At 36.4% G+C, this 17,997-nt stretch overlaps 2 protein-coding genes across 5 annotated transcripts; both read right to left on the reverse strand.

Annotated features, from left to right (window-relative positions):
- Positions 1-4,071: 4,071 nt before the first annotated feature.
- LOC121749737 (protein LATERAL ROOT PRIMORDIUM 1-like) lies at positions 4,072-5,992 on the reverse strand. 3 transcript variants are annotated; one of them, XM_042144355.1, is made up of 4 exons: positions 5,857-5,992; positions 5,682-5,754; positions 4,678-5,497; positions 4,072-4,546 (listed from the first exon to the last, which is right to left on the reverse strand). In XM_042144355.1, the coding sequence occupies exons 3-4, from the start codon at positions 5,309-5,311 to the stop codon at positions 4,227-4,229; spliced, it is 954 nt and encodes a 317-aa protein (XP_042000289.1). In that variant the 5' UTR covers positions 5,312-5,497; positions 5,682-5,754; positions 5,857-5,992; the 3' UTR covers positions 4,072-4,226. The 3 variants fall into 3 exon arrangements, with proteins under 3 accessions (XP_042000289.1, XP_042000288.1, XP_042000287.1); XM_042144354.1 differs by having other exon boundaries at positions 5,682-5,758; positions 5,857-5,990; XM_042144353.1 differs by having other exon boundaries at positions 4,678-5,754.
- Positions 5,993-8,047: 2,055 nt separating this feature from the next.
- LOC121748017 (rho GTPase-activating protein 7-like) lies at positions 8,048-17,429 on the reverse strand. Of its 2 annotated transcripts, none has more exons than XM_042142224.1 (22): positions 17,142-17,429; positions 16,843-16,879; positions 16,363-16,439; positions 16,112-16,167; positions 15,946-16,024; positions 15,671-15,815; positions 15,462-15,581; positions 15,217-15,294; positions 14,670-14,725; positions 14,522-14,591; positions 14,313-14,400; positions 13,140-13,383; positions 12,763-12,984; positions 11,879-12,220; positions 11,046-11,095; positions 10,466-10,526; positions 10,305-10,388; positions 9,998-10,111; positions 9,752-9,921; positions 9,441-9,510; positions 8,868-9,071; positions 8,048-8,553 (listed from the first exon to the last, which is right to left on the reverse strand). In XM_042142224.1, exons 1-22 carry the CDS (start codon positions 17,193-17,195, stop codon positions 8,371-8,373), a joined length of 2,604 nt encoding a protein of 867 aa, XP_041998158.1. In that variant the 5' UTR covers positions 17,196-17,429; the 3' UTR covers positions 8,048-8,370. The 2 variants fall into 2 exon arrangements, with proteins under 2 accessions (XP_041998158.1, XP_041998157.1); XM_042142223.1 differs by having other exon boundaries at positions 16,112-16,182.
- Between the last annotated feature and the right edge of the window lie 568 nt (positions 17,430-17,997).

Consider the following 17,997-nt stretch of genomic DNA (forward strand, 5'->3'; position numbering starts at 1 on the left):
TTTCCAATGGATGTTACTAAGTTATCATAGTCTATTGTGAATGAAAAAATGAAAATGATTTCCGTTGTCAGAATAAAATATACTTTAAACTATTTTTTATTTATGTATACAACACGTTCAATCTTCAATAATTTCATGATTTTTGCAGAGGAATAAAAGAGAAATGTCCAAAACATTCTATATTTGCAATTTATGAGAAATAAAATAAGAAAATAAAGAATAAGGCTGTAACATAATCCATTTTTCTGTGCCAATATTTATAGTCAACTCTTTGCAGAACAATATGGGTGGTGGGGGGTATGCAGCTATTGTGTGATAGAGACATGTTTTGAAAAAATTCCATCCTATTAAACAAATTGTTTATTACTATATCAATAAAGTTAATAACATTATGCACATTAAACTATATAGGAAGATTTTGGCAGAATAGGTTCAATGTAATTACTTTATAAATTCAGTGTAAAAACTGATCGCAATTAAAAAATACTAGTACTACTACTATTCTTTGAACTAATGCCTACTTTTTTTTTCTTTTTAGAATTATCTTGTGTATACACTTTATTAGTGTATCCACACTAGAATAAGAGATACAACCATGCATCTATTTTTATACGAGTAGTACTATAAAATTATTAATTATTTATTAGTATTTATTATACATTAAATTTTACATTCTTAATTTCAATTTAAACATTTATTAATATTGTCACAACAAAAAAGGAGAGAGGCGAGATGGGTCGGACATAGAGCGAGAGAGATGAAAAGAAGGAAAATGAGAAAAAGAAAGTCGTTATAGCGTTGCCTACTGGCAACCATTCGATGGGAAAGCGAATATGTTATATAATGTCAAATCGAAATTTTTTTATACAAATGAGAATATATAGATATATGATATAAGTACATATATAGGTGATTAAAAACTAGACACAAAACTAGAAAATAGCGAAACGAATAAAGAAAAAAGTGATGTTAATAAGTTGGTTCATTTAAGATGCTTCACGAAAAGTGAAAACAAGATTGCAAAGTTTACGGAAAAACGCAAGGATGGAATTAGCTTTTAATGGAGTTGAAGTTGCGTAGGCAAACATCGATCATGGCAGACAACATTCAAACTCCCACTTTTTTCACCTCACCATATTATAAAAGTGAAAAAAAACCCACATACTATCTTTTTTTCTACTATCAAATTACAATTATACTTAAACTTACTTTAATTCACAGAATAATTAATGTCGCATGTATCATGTATGTATAGTAGTAGATTACAATAAAAACACATGTTAATTCCAAACTAGTCTAGTGTGTTATGAGTCATAGGTTGCTCAATACACACTCACATGAAAATGTGGATTTCTTTATATGGTATGATTACAAACCCTAAACAACCCTAATAAAGAAATGATCACTTAAAAAACTGCAAACTGGTTAATTAATTAATGGCTAATTAAGAATGTAATAAAAGAACAAAGCAAGTACACGATTTATCACTTTTTCATATTTTCTTTTTGAATAAAAATGATAAACAATAGAAAAAATCGTACTCCAAAATCGACCAGACTTAGGAAGTCAATGAGAAACGACATTTTACCTGAGTGAATAATTACCAATTCTCGAGACCCTTCACTTCTTGAATATAAGATCATATATATACAGACATAGAATTAAATGTCGGTTTTACACACAACCTTTTTCATTTCCTGCAAATTAAGGCTGTGATGTGTATACAGACGTTTAGATTCATCTTAACATGTGCTCAAGGGTGAAAAGTCTAACAAGCAGTCCTACAAGTCACATGCATACCTATGAATTTCAAACTTAGACATGTGACCTTCATTAATTTGTTTGATCACAATTAATTTTGATATGATTCACAATTGTTATAAGAACAAGTACTCCTACTTTTTATATATACAAAACGAGAGTAATCACAAAATAAGCATTATTAAATAAAAAATTTAGGGTGTCGTTCAAATATATTGTTGTAAGAACAACATCAACTTATATGATCTAGTGTCAGGACTCAGGGAGCATAAAAAATAGATTGGTAGGTGCTACGCTTCAAAATTTTATTCAAAAATATATTTTAAATGTGATTCATATTTTACAAGGATTTTTGTTTAATAATTTGCATAACATTTGGATACATTTAAACACTTTATAACAGAAAAAAATTAAGTGGCGGAGACTTATGTCACTTGCCCTAGTGCAGCATTAACTTCGTGCACTCGGCAAAAACTGTGAATTTGCAATATAAAATGTTTAATTAGTTAATAATTTTGCACAACACGTACAAATTTAATGTGTTGAACGTATCGGTTACCCGATTCTCACCATAATTAGAAATTTTTTAACGGATATTGTGTTCGGAAATAACACAATTACAAAAGGCAATAAAGAACAAGAGGCTTGTTTAATTTGCCTCTACATCTAGGGTGATGTTAAGCTGCATATTTCACTATATGAATATTGTCAAATGATGGATCAAGGAAAAACAACTAGTAATTTTATTACAATTGCAATCAAACCCTAATCCTAACACTTCAACATATAGTATATATAGGGAATCCATCGTAGTTATATGATGTATACATAAATGTGTGTGTATAAAGAGGGGATATATAGTTGATATTTTATGGAGAAAGATAAGAAGTATGGAGATAAGAGAAGTAGATAAGAAGTGAGTGAGATCCAGCAAGTGTTTCCAAATCAAACGACATAAATGACTACCTACGAATCCTAGACCACATTATTTTCATCAAATCTATATTAATTAAGCAGACAGCACATGACAAGAGACGGCGGAAAGTTAACTAATACTGCATTAACATATCTAATTAATTCCCCCATCTTATTTAAATAATTTAATTCCACTTTTCACTACTTATATTATATGCATTCTACACACATATGCACACTACAGTATATAGTAGCTACACTAACAATATTTACCCACAGAAAACCTGCACTACTTTTCCTTTATAGATATTTTTCGGACATATATAGACCCATTAAAACAATTAAGTTTACAAGCACAAGTCAATATATAAATTACCACTACTAATAATAACTTATTCATACATAAGTCACTTGCACTTCACCAAATTTGAATCTGAGATGGAGTACAATAATTTATAGGTGTGTGCATGTGCAAGCATTCTCACCGTGTATAATTAATTATATACCGACATTGTGAAAACACTATAATGCTACTATTACTACTACACCTTAATATTAACTTATAATATGTCCAATGCAATGCATAATTTAATAATATGTCACTTGAATGCAATCATGAAGCGCCAAAAAAAGAGCCGAAAGTGAAGCAATGTAATAGTAAAAAATTGAAGCCTTAAACTGGTAAAAACAATAATTGCTCCATGCCCAAATGCATTAATGCACCACCACCTAACTAATGGATTATATTAACACATTGATAATTAATTATTATTGGCATCATTAATATCCAAACGTACGGGGACATTCGGCGAAGATGATCATTTGAAAGCAGACATCAATTACAATTTGCAAAACAAATTAAACTGGATAATGGAATAAGGAAATATACTAATACTTGAGTCACAGTGTTCCCAGCATATGTAACTCAAAATAAAATATGTAAATCAAAACACAATGCATGTATCAAAATGCATTTAACTTATTGCACACACAACACATTTCTTACATTTTGACTTGACTTTTCTAAAAACACAAAAAACAAAAGGACTTGGAATTGTGCTTTGAAAATACACAAACAGGTTACTAAGAAAAGTAATGAATCTTCTTTTATTTTAGAAATTGGTAATACTCTGCCAAGAATGATCCAACATATGTAGGCTAGCTGTAGAGGTAAATAACAGCTAGAGAAAGTGAAATGTTTGGAAGAATAATATCTATAACTTGTAGGTATATTAGGGTTCTTCACACCTAGAGCAATTTTTACTTTAAAAATTGTGATTAAATATTAAATAAACTAAAAATAAATAAAAAGTTTAATCTCCCCATTTTGGTCTAAACCTCACATATTGCAAGCATTCATATGTAGATTCATTTTCAACAGATATGAGTATTCAATTAAAAGAAGAAAAATAACAATATTTTGCTTATTCACAGCTTTCACTCAAAAGTTCATAATGCAAAATCATAGTAGTATTACACCTAAAATTTGTGTATTGAAACACTAATAAGTTAATAACCCTACATTTTATTGAGTTACCAACATAGGAAAATCAGTTGATCGGATTACCATAATTGGATCCACCTAGAAAGGATGCGCCGCCGTATATATTAGAAGCATGATCGAGATTCACCGGCGGCGATGATGAAGCCCCATTGCCGCCTCCCAAATGCAATTCAGATAGATTTGGGAGCCCCTCTCTCCCTTCAACCCCTTGATCATATAGAAACCCTTTGAAAACATGGCCGCCTATCTTCACCACTGCTTGATAAGCGTATTCATCCTCGCCGTCGTCCACCGCCGTCACTCTCACGCACTTGAACACCGCCGGCGCCCGCACCTGCCCCGGCAGCGACTCCTTCAACCCCGCATCTGCACAATAATTTTGTAAATATTGCTAAAATTATGTCCTTAAAAAAAGCATCTCTAATTTTATGTCCTAGAAAACAAACTACTAGTAAGAGATAAGGTGTTTTTTTGCGTCTCGAATTTTGTGTCCTTACCTTGATGGCTGGAGCTGGTGTCGAAGCTCCTGGCCTGATTGGTGTTGGAGGTGGAGGTGTGGGAGGCGGTGGTGGTCTGGGAGGCGGCGCCGAGGCGGGGCTTCTTGGTGCCGGAGGTGGACTGGGAGGAGCCGGCGGTGGCGAGGAGTTGGCGCTCGCGGCGGCGGGCGGCGGGGACCCAGGTGCTTTTGAAGTGGGTGGTGCAGTCGTAGCCTCTACTTTTGCAGCAGGTTCGACACCTTCTATGTTGGCAGTCTTTCTTGGCTTGGTTGCCGCAGTCTTGGCAGGCGGAAGAGGAGGAAGACGCACCGCCGCCGCCGCTGCTTGGGAGGAGATTTGGGTGCTCGAGAGCCATGGGTTTGATCAAATAAGCTGAGGAATTCTGGCCCTGCTGATGATGCTGCCACAATTGCATACCACCGCCGCCGCCTCCCCGGCTACGGCTGAACAAATCCTCATCCGCCGCGCTGCCGACGGCGATCACGCCGACGCCGATGGCATTGGAGGGATTGAGCGAATGAGGGTCGAAATTGATCGCGGCGGCGGCGTCGGTGTTGTGGTGGTGGTGGAAGGAAGAAGCGGGGGCGACGAAGAAGAACTCCGGGGGGAGGCGCGTGGCGGCGGCAGGCCACATTCCGGCGGAGGCGGCAGGGGCGGCGGGCTCCGCATTGAAACCTAGGGAAAGGTCTCCGGCGGAGGCGGAGGAGGACGCCACCCAATCGGCGAAGGCGCCGGAATCCGACTGCAGCCGCCGAGCCGTAGCCACGTTTATTTTAGTACAAAATTGGGGTTTTTGATGTATGTAAATGTTGAAAAAGATCTGAGAGAGAGAGAGATGTGATTTAGAGAGAGTGGGGTCACTGAAATTCTTTAGAGCAGAAAGAAAGAGAAGATTTTAAAGACAGGAAGAAATAAAGATAGAGAGGGGGGGGGAGGAGGAGAGGAGGTGGTTGTTTAAGTTGTTTGTGGCGCAGCTTCTACAGCATGATATTACTGAGACTTACTGCTGAAGCTGTCGCTTAGTTTGGCTTTTGTAGTTGAAAACTTTTCGCTGCTTCACATGCCAGTGCTTCCAACCTAGCTAGAGAGACACCGCAAATTTCAAGATTAAAGAAAGAAACCCTCAATTCTAGACTTGTTGTATACACAGAGTTGATCTGTAACTATTGGATTCCATACCCAATCTCTTTTCTAGAAAATGAAGAATTGAATCAGCTGGAGCTCTGGCTGTGGTGGATTTTGGGTGGTGATTATTGGAGAGAGGGTGCACTAAAGAAGGGAAAAGTGTGTGTGTGTGTGTGTGTGTGTTTAGAGAGAGATGATGACTTTTTAGTTTTGTAGGTGTATAGGTTCTTGAAGACCTAGTTTCACATGCTGACATAGCCTACCCATCTCTCTCTCTCTCTCTCTCATCTTCATTTTTCCCCAAAATACGTTTCTCTCAGCTTCTCTTTTTTCCTACATTTCTCTCTTCAATTTTTTCCCCAAAATACATTTATTCTTTGTAAAAAATTTATAAGAAAAAAGATGACGAATGTATCTTTACAATTCAAATTTGTTAATCTATAAATATACCTAGTAGTATTATATAGTAGGAGTATTTTTTAAAGGGTAAATTGAAACATTCTAACATTTTGCAACTTCTTCGATTTTTAAAACATCTAAGCTTTGTCTCAAATGTGTTTTGTGAGTGTATGTACGTCCAAGTATGATTCGTTAAAGTGTATGTTAAATTTTGTACTACCTTATTGTGGAATATTTTTGTTATTAATTTGTTTAGTTGATAATGTTATTCATTTGTTTGGTTGATGAGGTTACATTTTGTTCCTTATCGTGGAACATTTCAAAACACTAGTTTAAAGTGTCAAAACACCAATAAGTTGAGTCGTTTTATTTTTTACTGGGAACAAGTGTTAATGTGTGAGTTTTTGCTAAGCTATGCACCGGACATCTCAAGAACTAAAAGCATATTTTCGCTATATATTTTGATGTGTTTGTATTCTTGCAAATAGTTCAATTTTATGAAAAACATCAAAATAAGAAAACTTAATTACACAGTGCTAATGAATGCTACCAATAGATATTGTCAATTTTATTATAAAAAAATGGGAGACATTTTTATCCCGGTAATGATACTTTATGAATCTGAGTAATGAAGATTAACTAAATGGATTATGGGAGAGAGATATTTTTGGGTAAATGCATGTACCCCTCACTTACCCTGGTGAAAAGCATAAACTAAGAATTGTAGCCTTGGATTGCAGTGAGTCGGGTAAACGTGATAACACGGCGAGCAACGTGAGTTTCGTAGCGGTGTGGTGGCCCCCATCTCGCCGGGCAGAGTAGAAAAGGGCCCCGAAGCGCGAAGGTGCGTGCAGTCAACAGCAAACGACGATTTAAATATAATTGTGGTCGATCGACGATACGAAACTCCTTTGGGGGGCCTCACACATCTGTGAAATCAACAACCTCAATACTCAATCCACCACCACCATCATCATCATCATCATCATCATCATCATCATCTATACTCACATTGCACCAATGGAGGAAACAAGCTCCACCGGGGGGGAGGCCTCAATCCGGATCAAGGGGCCCTTTCTGGAATTTGTAACGTCGCCTTTGTTTTACTTGTTTGTTTCGTTTTCTAACACCCTCCTTTAAACGCTTTAAATGAATTTTCTGAGGAGTTGGAACTTTTTTTCTAATTTTAAGCTTATGTATACTGTTGAATTGGTTACTTTCGAAACATATACTGTAGTGGTATATTGTTAGGCTAATCAATTCTTTTGTCTAGATATTTAAGAATTTGATGTGTTAAAAATTAGAGTAGAGAGAATAAAGTACTATGAGGGAGTGAAAAAAATGTAGTACTATGAGAGACATACAAAGAATAAAGTATGAGTGATAAATAGTGTTTATCAAACAAGGAAATGACTTGGACGAATGGAGTATTACTTTTTACTAAAATTAGAAATGTCATAATTATCTTAAAACTTTTGAAAATGGAAAAAATGACTTATTTAACAAGGAATGAATGGAGTATTTATTTGTTTGATTTGCTAAGAATCTGAGTGTGTAGTGGTATGTTGTTTTATAAGAACATGAAAATTCAAAAGTAAATCAAATTGTGGGACTTGAGTGAATGTGATCAAATTCAAACTACATCGGACACCATGTCAATCCATTCAGCTAAACTACTGCATTTCCTCACGCATTTTCAAGGTGAACAAGAGAGGTGGTTGTAATTAATGTCCAAAGCCAGATACGAGTGTGTCACACGATCTTTAAAATTATATGTTCATTCACCAAGATATAAAATAGGAATTGCTCATAAGTGAATTGATGAAGTAGTAAGCAACCAAATGAATAGTGACAATAAGAGTCAATTACTTACTTTAGTAGCAACTCTCGGCAAATTTTACAGTCATAATAAATCAAACGTGGTTTTGAAATTCTCAAGCAGCTTATGAGCATCCGAGTAGGGCATCCTGCGCTAATATCTCCACTAATTACATACTTTTAAAATATTTATGTCAAAAAAGAGAAAAAAAAAACTGAAAGAAAAATACAAGAACATCATCGTTATTCCAAGAGAATGGCAATATGAAACACATCTATATACTAATCAACAGAGAATATACAACAGGGAATCATGGTTTCTCCTTTCAAACACAACAGAAGCTCCCGTCGCTAGTGCCACGGAGGAGACGACGGTTTGTATGCAAAATCTTGAGGTGTGGAACCATAGTTCAGATCAAGGTTGTGGAGTTGCTCCATCAACTGAGACCTCCTTTCCTTGAAGAAGTCGAGACGGGTTGTCAGCTCTACCAAAGCTGACGACGCTGCTAGTGGTGGTCGATGATAATCCATCACCTATAGCCAAATAAAGCATTTTTAGTATCAAGGACGCATAAGACTTGTTTGTTACGTGTGATTAGGGTGTATAATATCAAAACAGACGGCCCTTTATAGATTTGTGCGGCAGATAATAAATTAATCAAAATATGAGAGCATGATGAGGCGACTAAAGGAGTGATGTATGTATAAGGACGGCATCATAAGTTCAGCTCACAAGGGATCAAGGGTTCATGCAATCATAAAGTCGCGTCATACAAATAAGCAAATTGTTTGGGATCTCTTTCCAACCATTTGCATCTGTGTATGCATAAATGTGTATTGAGCCTAACCTCAGCCACCCGAGAAGTAGAAGGTACAGCCCCCAAATCCACAGCAGGAAAATCATCCACGGATAGACTTGTGGAGGCCTCTGTACTTTTAGAATCACTCAAGCTTGATGGTTCAATAAACTGCTTCCGAGAAGGCAACCTACCGTTGCTGCCATGTGCCAACAGTTGTCCTTTAATATTTCTTCCATCCGCTCCCATCGACTCCTGAAACATTTACAGGTCAGAGCAAGCAACAAAAGATGAACAATTCAATTCGTTAAATCAAAAGCATCAACTGTTTCAAATGTGTTTCTTTTTATTTTTCGCCGTCAAATTCCATCTCATTAAAGAGCCTGAGACCTTCATACAAGTCATGAAAAGGTTTAAACAAGCCCGAAAATAGCAGAACCTAAATGTAAACCTTAAATAGGAAAAAATTCAGCCAAATAATCTTAAAACTGAGATGCGCATGAAAAATACAGAAATTAAAGGCAAGAAACAAACCTTTCAGATAAAAAGAGACTTGAAAATGAAATAAAATCATTTACCAAATAAGTCACAAAATAATAAAATAAACAAAAGAAAGGCAACCACCTCTGTCCTTTGTCTTCTTTCATGGTTACAAACAGCAAGTGTAGTGTCAAAATCCTGCTTGAAAAAATTCCTGCAAGTGGAATTCAGCTAAGTCAGAAACTTTACACTAGAACCACATAAAGGTTTGATTTTCGCCTCAATGGTCTAACCATTTTACAATTTGGATTTCAGGTCAATTTCAAGTAGACAATAGTTTTTTGTAATAGCAGAATTTGGTCTAATATGATAAGATGCAATCCTAGACCAAAGAGAATGATCCTACGGGCATGAGAGGGAAGTAAAGGTTGGATGACATGGAAAAAATGACTCACTGCTGAGGTGTTTGGCTTGCTGTGTGTTGATATCTATCACATGCATCAGAAATAGATCCATAGTGGTGCTGACGTTGCTGATTTAACTGGTGGTGAAGTTCAGCAACTTTCTGCTTCAATCTGGCTACATCTGCTTCGGCAAGAGCTATCTCCTCAAGCTCGGCTCTAGTCTGTGCATAAATGTAACATGTCAGCATCAATAGTAATTACTGATTAGTATACAAAAATAAAAGAAAATATGCAAACCTTAGAATCCATGCCACGAGAGCCAGAAAATTGCCCAGAAGACATGCTCAAGCCAACTTCCAGAGCAGCTCGTAAGTCTCTCTCAGCTTGCAACTGTTCCTGCAGTCTTGCTACCTGCCAAGAAAAAACTGCAAACTCAGTATGCCAATCTAGACAAGAAGAATTGGATAAGAGAGGAATCTTAATTTGCTAAGAAATTAGGCTCTTAATATCTAAACTGAACTTCAGACACAAGCACACATGCAGATGATGAACATGATTATGAAGATGTTGATGATTTGTGTAATATTAAAGAGTAAAGCCTCACATCTTGCTCAAGAGCTAAGCGCCGCTCATGCAAAGCTTGCTTCCTTCTTTCCAAGCTAGCTTGCAAAATTGCATTTCCTCTCGCCTAATATAGATAATAAAAAGTCAAATCTAATTACTCAATCACCATACCATAGCCACTTCAAAACTCCCTGTACTTACTTCCTTAGCAATTCTGTGGCGTAGATCATTCTTTGCGATCTCCAATCTCTGGATGGCAAGCCTGGAAATGCACCATTGAGCTTCAGTCAATCAGAAAGGAAAAAAGGACAACAAAAAGTGCACAGAAAACCATTTGATGAATAGTCACTATTTGAGAAGTCTTTTGGGGATTATGCAGAAAAGTGCACTGAAGAGGTATTAATGAGAAAAATGCTACAAACTTAGTGGAAAAAGGAACTCTCAAGACATGGAGACCTTAGAAATAGCTTCATTAGGAATATGAGTGTTAAGAATGGCACTTAGGCCATCGATATTTTAGGTCGAAACATAGAAAACAAACTAATTCAGTTGGTCCAAGTTGAGCCAAGCTCAGAGAACAATTCTATCTGTGCATGGGAAATTAATACTGATAAATGAAGAAAAAGAAAAGACAGTACTTCTGAAAATGAGACTCAGTTATATACTACTCCACATGTTAATTGTATGTGACCCTTTATAATCAAATTAATTTTAGATAGGTATGGGCTCATTTTTGCAGATTACACAAATCGGAGTTATATGTGATTGAAAATGATCGTACTCTTCCTCTCCAGATGAATCTATGGATTCTGATGAAGGTGTTTTTCTTGCCTGCAAGAACATAAATATTAAATTTGTTATTTGTTAAGACAAGATATATAGAATGTGTAATGTTCAATTTATCCAATAATAAAAATCACATGAAAAACATTCCTACCCCTTCCCACTAGGGGTGGGTTAAACAATCCCAGAAGGTGGTTCACCACCAACAAACAATTTGAATTACTTTCTGGTAATAATGGATTATGTGCCAATAATAAGATCAGCACATAGTATCTGAAGTTCATATCCAAAACTTCAAATTCTCTGAAAATGGAGAATTGAGGTACAGCCATTTATTAGCTAAAATTACCCTCATCCTAATTCATGAACAGGAGGCACCCTGCAAGATTCTAAATTATTCATTTATTGATTCAATTGCAGTAAAAAGGTGAGAGACATGCCAGATAAAGTAATAAGCTATCTTGTAATGTGTGAGGTGTGTGTTAACATCAACAAGTATATCGGCATACTAGCAACTAGCAAGAATCAACCAACATTTCATAGTATAACTTATGATTAACAAACATCAGATAGTACTGGCATCATTTGGCCAAAATTCAGAGATGGGAATTTGATAAGTCAACATATGCTATTACTATTAGTAGCACTTTAAAAGTTCACTTTCAGTTGTTGAATACTAGTTTTATGAAATTTATACTGTGTTCAAATTCACTTTTAAGAAGCTTAGCCTCCAGATCCCAAGCACTTAGCTTGATTCTCCGAGTTCGTATAAGCATATCATGGTTTCCCTCAGCAACCAATGGAAGCGAAAAAGTAAAAGAAAATACTTACATTTTTATTTCCCCAAAATGTTGACTTCTTTGCACTACCAGTGCTGGTATTGGTAATTTTGGGTAACGTCTTCTCACCCAATAGTTCGGGTCCAGGAAAAGATTGTTGCAGTTCTTGATTCATAGATGATAAAATTTCTCCAACAGACCGCTGAGACTCATTGGCAGGTTTTTCAGTAGACACATCTGTCGTATTCACATGTGCCTTCAATTGGTCTAGTTGGTCATTTAATGAAGTCTTAGAGTCTCGACTGGATCTAGCGTCCAAAGCCACATCTAGTTTTGATCCCATAATATTATTGTGTATGGGCATCTCATCATCTGAATCATCATTTGCGACTGCCTGGTTTCAGGAAAAAAAAAGCAGCAGCAATTTAAGTAGTCAGTAGACCTTTGATAAATGCTATGGGAAAATATCAAATGTGATTCTGATACAAGAAAAGGGATAGTATCTATATATCAACTAGTCTAATTTTGTTAGAGATGACTGATGGCCTTTAATAAAAAGATTAAGAACACTTCAATAAACTTTCCACTAACCAATCACTTAGAGCACGGAAATACATAATCCATGATACTGCATTGAACCTAACATTTCAGGGAAAAGGTTCGCATACAGCATTAAATTTACCTTCAATTGTCAAATAGACACTGTAAGTATTTTAGTTTTAAAATACACACTTGACTCAATCCTTGGAATGGGATAGGTCTACTCCAAATAAATCACTAGAAAACTGAATTATCACTTTTAAATTAGTGGAAATAATTTATAAAGGCAGGCTTTTGCATGCATTTATAGTCACACATGCTCACTATTTAAATTCAGACTTGAAGTCATTAAAATCACATGCATAATCCATCACACAAGTGGGGGAGAGATTGAACCTTATAGTCATAAAGATCACTAGCAGCTGAGCCACTGCTCTCACTTAACTTCCCACTGTGTCTTCGATCAGAATCAACATCTGTTTCAGGGTCAACTTCATTTTCAGCATCATGATAACCATTTACTTTTATATCCGGATTGTCATCGTCACTTGTATCTTCACTTCCACTGTTATCAGTTTTAGAATCTACAGACATCGAGCATCTGTGCAGACTATCATCCTGTTCGTAGACCAATGTGGTTAGCAAAGAGCAATTACAATACTTTCATGGTTTAATGGAAAAATAAAATTATAGGAATGGAATTTAGAAATTAACACAGAAGATGACAACTGCGATTCATCTATTTTAGGAACTAAGCTAACAATGTGACTTACATCGAAAATATTGTCATACTCCTCCAGAAGTGTTGTGACAATAGCTTGGGCATTATTAGCAGCATTGGCTGCAGCTAGTAGCTGAGCAGAACTATCTCCATTAGTATCGTAGTCATCCTCTAGTTCACATTCACCAGCTAAAAGAGGGCGCAACAGCAATGGAGCCATACAAGCAGCAACTGCCGAAGGTGTCATCCGATTCTCAGAAGCATGAGAAGAAACTGTATGCATCATCTTGAGAACTCTAAAAAATGAAGAGGACAAATGAGAAAGAAAAAAAGAGCGGTTAGTGTTATGATGAAGATGAGAAGAAGAAGAAGTACATAATGAAGCTCGTTTCTAAGCAGAAATTTAATATAGTATGCTAACAGTGTGCTTAACGACAGATTTTGTCAAGAAACGTATTTATCAACAACTGCATAGCTGTTGTACTTGCTACTAATGATTAAAAACACTCAACATCATTTCCTTTTGCACCTTTACTAGAATAAATTATGTCCCCCCAAAATAAAAATTTGTTGAAGAATTGGACAATGTAGGAGCCGGGAGGGAAGAGCTGGGTTACTTGCTAAGTATCAGATTTTGTTTTAGGCATTACAAAACAACATCCCCTTAATAAAAATTTAGCAGCAGCTTAAGTATAGCGGCCGAGTCGAGTTTATTGAGATTCCAGTTTCTTTTTCCTCGACACGGAATTACATTTACCCAAATTCTCACAGGAGACTTCGAGAATTTGCTATCACATCAGAACTTGCTAGAAAGTCCGAGAGTTATCAGTGGGATAAGTAGTATCGTTTAAACTGTTTACTCATTTCCCGCACAATTAACCACCTTACTTCAGTCCCAGCTTCTTATTTGATCACCCAATGCATATGCCGATTGGATGTGCATCATTATCTTACTTTTATTGACCTACTTCTAATGTAGTAGCATTTAAATTTATATTGTGGCATTCAGATAGTTTCGAAATCAAACCATAACATAAAGACTTCAAAGTCTCAAAGAGATCAACTATGGTATCTGTTCATATCCGAGAATTTAAAATAAGACATCTCCTCCATGTCTGACTACTTCTTGGATTTTTGAATCTTATGAACAAAAATCAAGGTAATTCTATGGAAAATAATGGAAAATAAACAACAATACATGCTCATAGAATGATACATCAATTACCTCTGTAAGAGGCGTCTGTTGGGTTCAGGAAATGCTTCCAGTATGGCAGAGCGCATTGCATTAATACGAGTTTCTATCCGGTCAATTTCTTCTCAAGACAGCCACAAATAACCAAATTATGTAGACTTTCAGTTAACCTTAACAATTATAGGAAAATGAACAAATTGGAAACTTGGGAAAAACATCTAGAGTGCAGCGCAGAACATTACTGTAGGCTTCCAACAAGGCAGTGCAGCAGGAAGCAGGAACCGGTGATGAAGGTAGCTCCCGAAGAACATGCTGAAAGAGGGGTAGCTCACATAGGTATCACTTAAAAAACTAGAACAAACAAACCAATCGCTCAGATTGCAGTCAAACCTTAACACAATCGCCAATAACATGAGCATCCTCCTCTGGATCAAATTCAGTCTTCCCTATAATCAAATAATTTACAGATTGGTCATGCTGAATAGTGCATTTAAAGATGAGACAACAATTTGTTATGAGAGGGGAAAAAGTCGTGAAGGAATGTGTAACGAAAACAGTGGTTACACTCATGCATCTGGAATTCTGGAGCCACAATTGCATATAAGCTTTTAATCAGAATATGATGTTCCTCATATCCTTAATCTATTAAGTAGATCTCTGGAGAGTATTGAATCCCCATCCAGCTTGGTCATCATCTTATTTCTCACAAGCAATCATTGGGTGAAGTATCACAGCCAAATGAAAACTAAAGGTGTGTATGGTGTCTATCCACAATGTTGTTCAATTTTTATATAAACTTAACAGCAAACATAGTTGCAACTGTTTAACCTATGCTAGTGTCATGACCAACAGTGACAAAATATAAGTCATAGTCATAGTAACAAATAAAGAATAGCATGATGAGATTCATTCACTCCAATAAATGTGCAACAATCACCTTGTTCATATTCTTGCACTCTTCTGTCCACTTCTTCAACATCTGCAGACTGCCGCAGAATTCCTTCTACTTTAATTCCTGTTAAATGTTGTTCAGTCAGAGCATATACTGGATACACCATACAAAAAAGCTTCTGTATCATTATTTGGGAAGATTAACATCATGGACTCGTGCAGCATTCTAATTTTAATTATGAAATGAGATCATTGCAAAGATGAGCACTGGACATCGAAACAAAAGCATACCGTATTTCTCAAGAAACCGGAGCGCTTTCTCCAGGAAGGATGGACCTCCATCTATATCTTCTAGTGCAAGCAAAATTGGGCGTCCAACAACTAAAGACTTCACTGGTCGTTTGTCTCTCCCTATATTAAAAGGTAATCTGTCAAGATCCCTCCAACGCAGCATTTAATATGAGTACCTAAAGAGCAGCAGGAAGATAATAGGTACAAACATTGATGGAAAGAACCCTCAATAGTATCATTAGTATCACTTCTGAAGATCCCATTTTGTCCCATCACAAGAGCAGCATTTGGCGCTTGTGCAAGAGCATGTTCAAGGGCAGTCTTCCACTCATACAAGTCCTCAGATGTTTCAGCCTGAAGTTAAGAAAATAGAATATAGCAAATAGCTTTCAGTTACACGAGAGATATGGGATAACAATCATTTAGAATCACTCTATGAATGGCAACAGAGAGATAGAAGAAGATTGACTAATCGCTTGTGCACCTTAAGTGTGAATGCACGCCCATCACGCCCATCAGGAAATAGAACAGTTAACAGCTTCTTGTCTTCTCTAACAACGACACTGCATGCAAGAAGACATCAAAAAACTGAGGGAGACACACAGAGGTAGAGTGGTAGACAAAGGGAAAGAGAGACCATTTATCTATACCTTCCTGAATTATTTAAATCAATGCCACCCAAAGTCAAATTTACTTCACCACCACGCTGCGGAAGTGCACTCTAGAGAAAGTGAGTTATGTACATTAAAGGCCATAATAACATGAAATTGAAGTCTAAGCTTTTCAGTAACATAAAGTTCCATGAAACTACTCCAAAAACTATGTTTTTCAGCAACATGGAATATATGCAGCTTGATAAATCAATAATGAATGAGGAAATGGAGATGAAACAGGGACTAACTGGGTCGTTCTTGAAGAAGACCAAAGAAGTGCGAGTAAGGATAAACCAACGCTTCTTCCAAGATTTCCATCCTAACCCTGCAAGAATTCTAAGCATCAAAGGATGCATGACACAGACTATAGAAAGAATAACAGAGGTACATTTATACATTTGAGAAAGTAAAGAGGACTGATGGTAGGTAGCCAACAGAATTCACTAAATGGAGCGGCACGCCAAATACTTTTACCTTGGCAGTACATACCATATACATCCAATTAAAATACAGCGCAAATAGTTGAAACAATAAAGATTAGATCCACTTAACCAAATGTGTATTTTACACAAATCCGGAGTCTCATGCGACTGAACAATGAATAATCAAACATAATGCAACTCAAGCACATGCGCATTTCCCGCAATGCTGGCACAAGGTCATTCAACATCCATCCATACATTCAAGTTTGTAAATCGAACACTTGTTAAGAGCAAAAAAAAACTAACCTTTTGAGGATATAAGCAAATGCCCACTCTTGAATATCTACAAATCACAGAAAAAATCCAATCAGATACAGAAATAACCAACAATGCGCAAAAATACGGCAAATGACAAAAAACCCCAATCCATACTAAAATTAGGTGACGGCAATCTCCAACCAAACCTAGTCCAAATTTATAAACAATTACTTGACTCAATTGACCACAAGAATATCACCCCATTTTAAACCCTCGTAAATAAAAAATCGAAGGAAAACAAAAAAAACAATGCCAATTGAATTGAGGAATAGAAGTTAAGATGTTACCGTATTCGAGTTCCCGATACGAGGGCGCTCAAATGCGGCAAGAGTGGCCGACATTTTCCGCCCCTATCTCAGAGATGAATTAGCATCTCAGCTGGAACTCAGCCGCGGATCGAATCAATCGGTGAAGATCTGTGATGAACGACCAGAACCGAGCTTTACTCCTTTTATTTATTTTTCTTTATTTATTAATTTTTCTTTTCAAACTTTTGGAAAGGGGAAAATATGGATAGATGTAGCAGGGGCACCACCAGCAACCAACCAGAGCTCTCTCTCTCTCTCTCTCTCACACATCTTTCTTTGTTTTTTGTTTGTGTTTATGTGAAGCGGGCAGAGGTGGGTGGGTGGGTGGGTGTGTGGGTGGGTGGGTGGTTAATGATAGTCGTGAGAAGTTATGAATGCTACAGTTATATTATAAATATATTTACATCTTTTTTTACGTATTAAATATTACTCCCTCCGTCCCGCACTACTTGCACTTATTTCCTTTCTGGGCGTCCCAAGTTATTTGCACTCTTTCAATTTTTAGTAACAATTAATACCTACAGCCGTAATTGTTGACTTTGTCTATCATGCATTCCTTAATCTCCGTGCCCAAAAGGAAAGGTGCGAGTAGTGCGGGACGGAGGGAGTATTATAATATGTATATGTTGTTGCTTTTCCACATCTTTTTGACTCTATTATCACTGATTCCTGAAATTTTAATACTGACCCTCTTTGAATGGAAATTAAGTTTGAAAGGATTGACTCAAGTGTATAATAGTATTAACAGTATATATACACCACTATATACGGAGCAGTATATTATTGTATAGTAGTATTATAGTATGTTGATTCGTGAGTATAAATTAAATTGTTG

Source organism: Salvia splendens, chromosome 9, assembly GCF_004379255.2.
Source record: "Salvia splendens isolate huo1 chromosome 9, SspV2, whole genome shotgun sequence".
NCBI classification, from domain to species: Eukaryota; Viridiplantae; Streptophyta; class Magnoliopsida; order Lamiales; family Lamiaceae; genus Salvia; species Salvia splendens.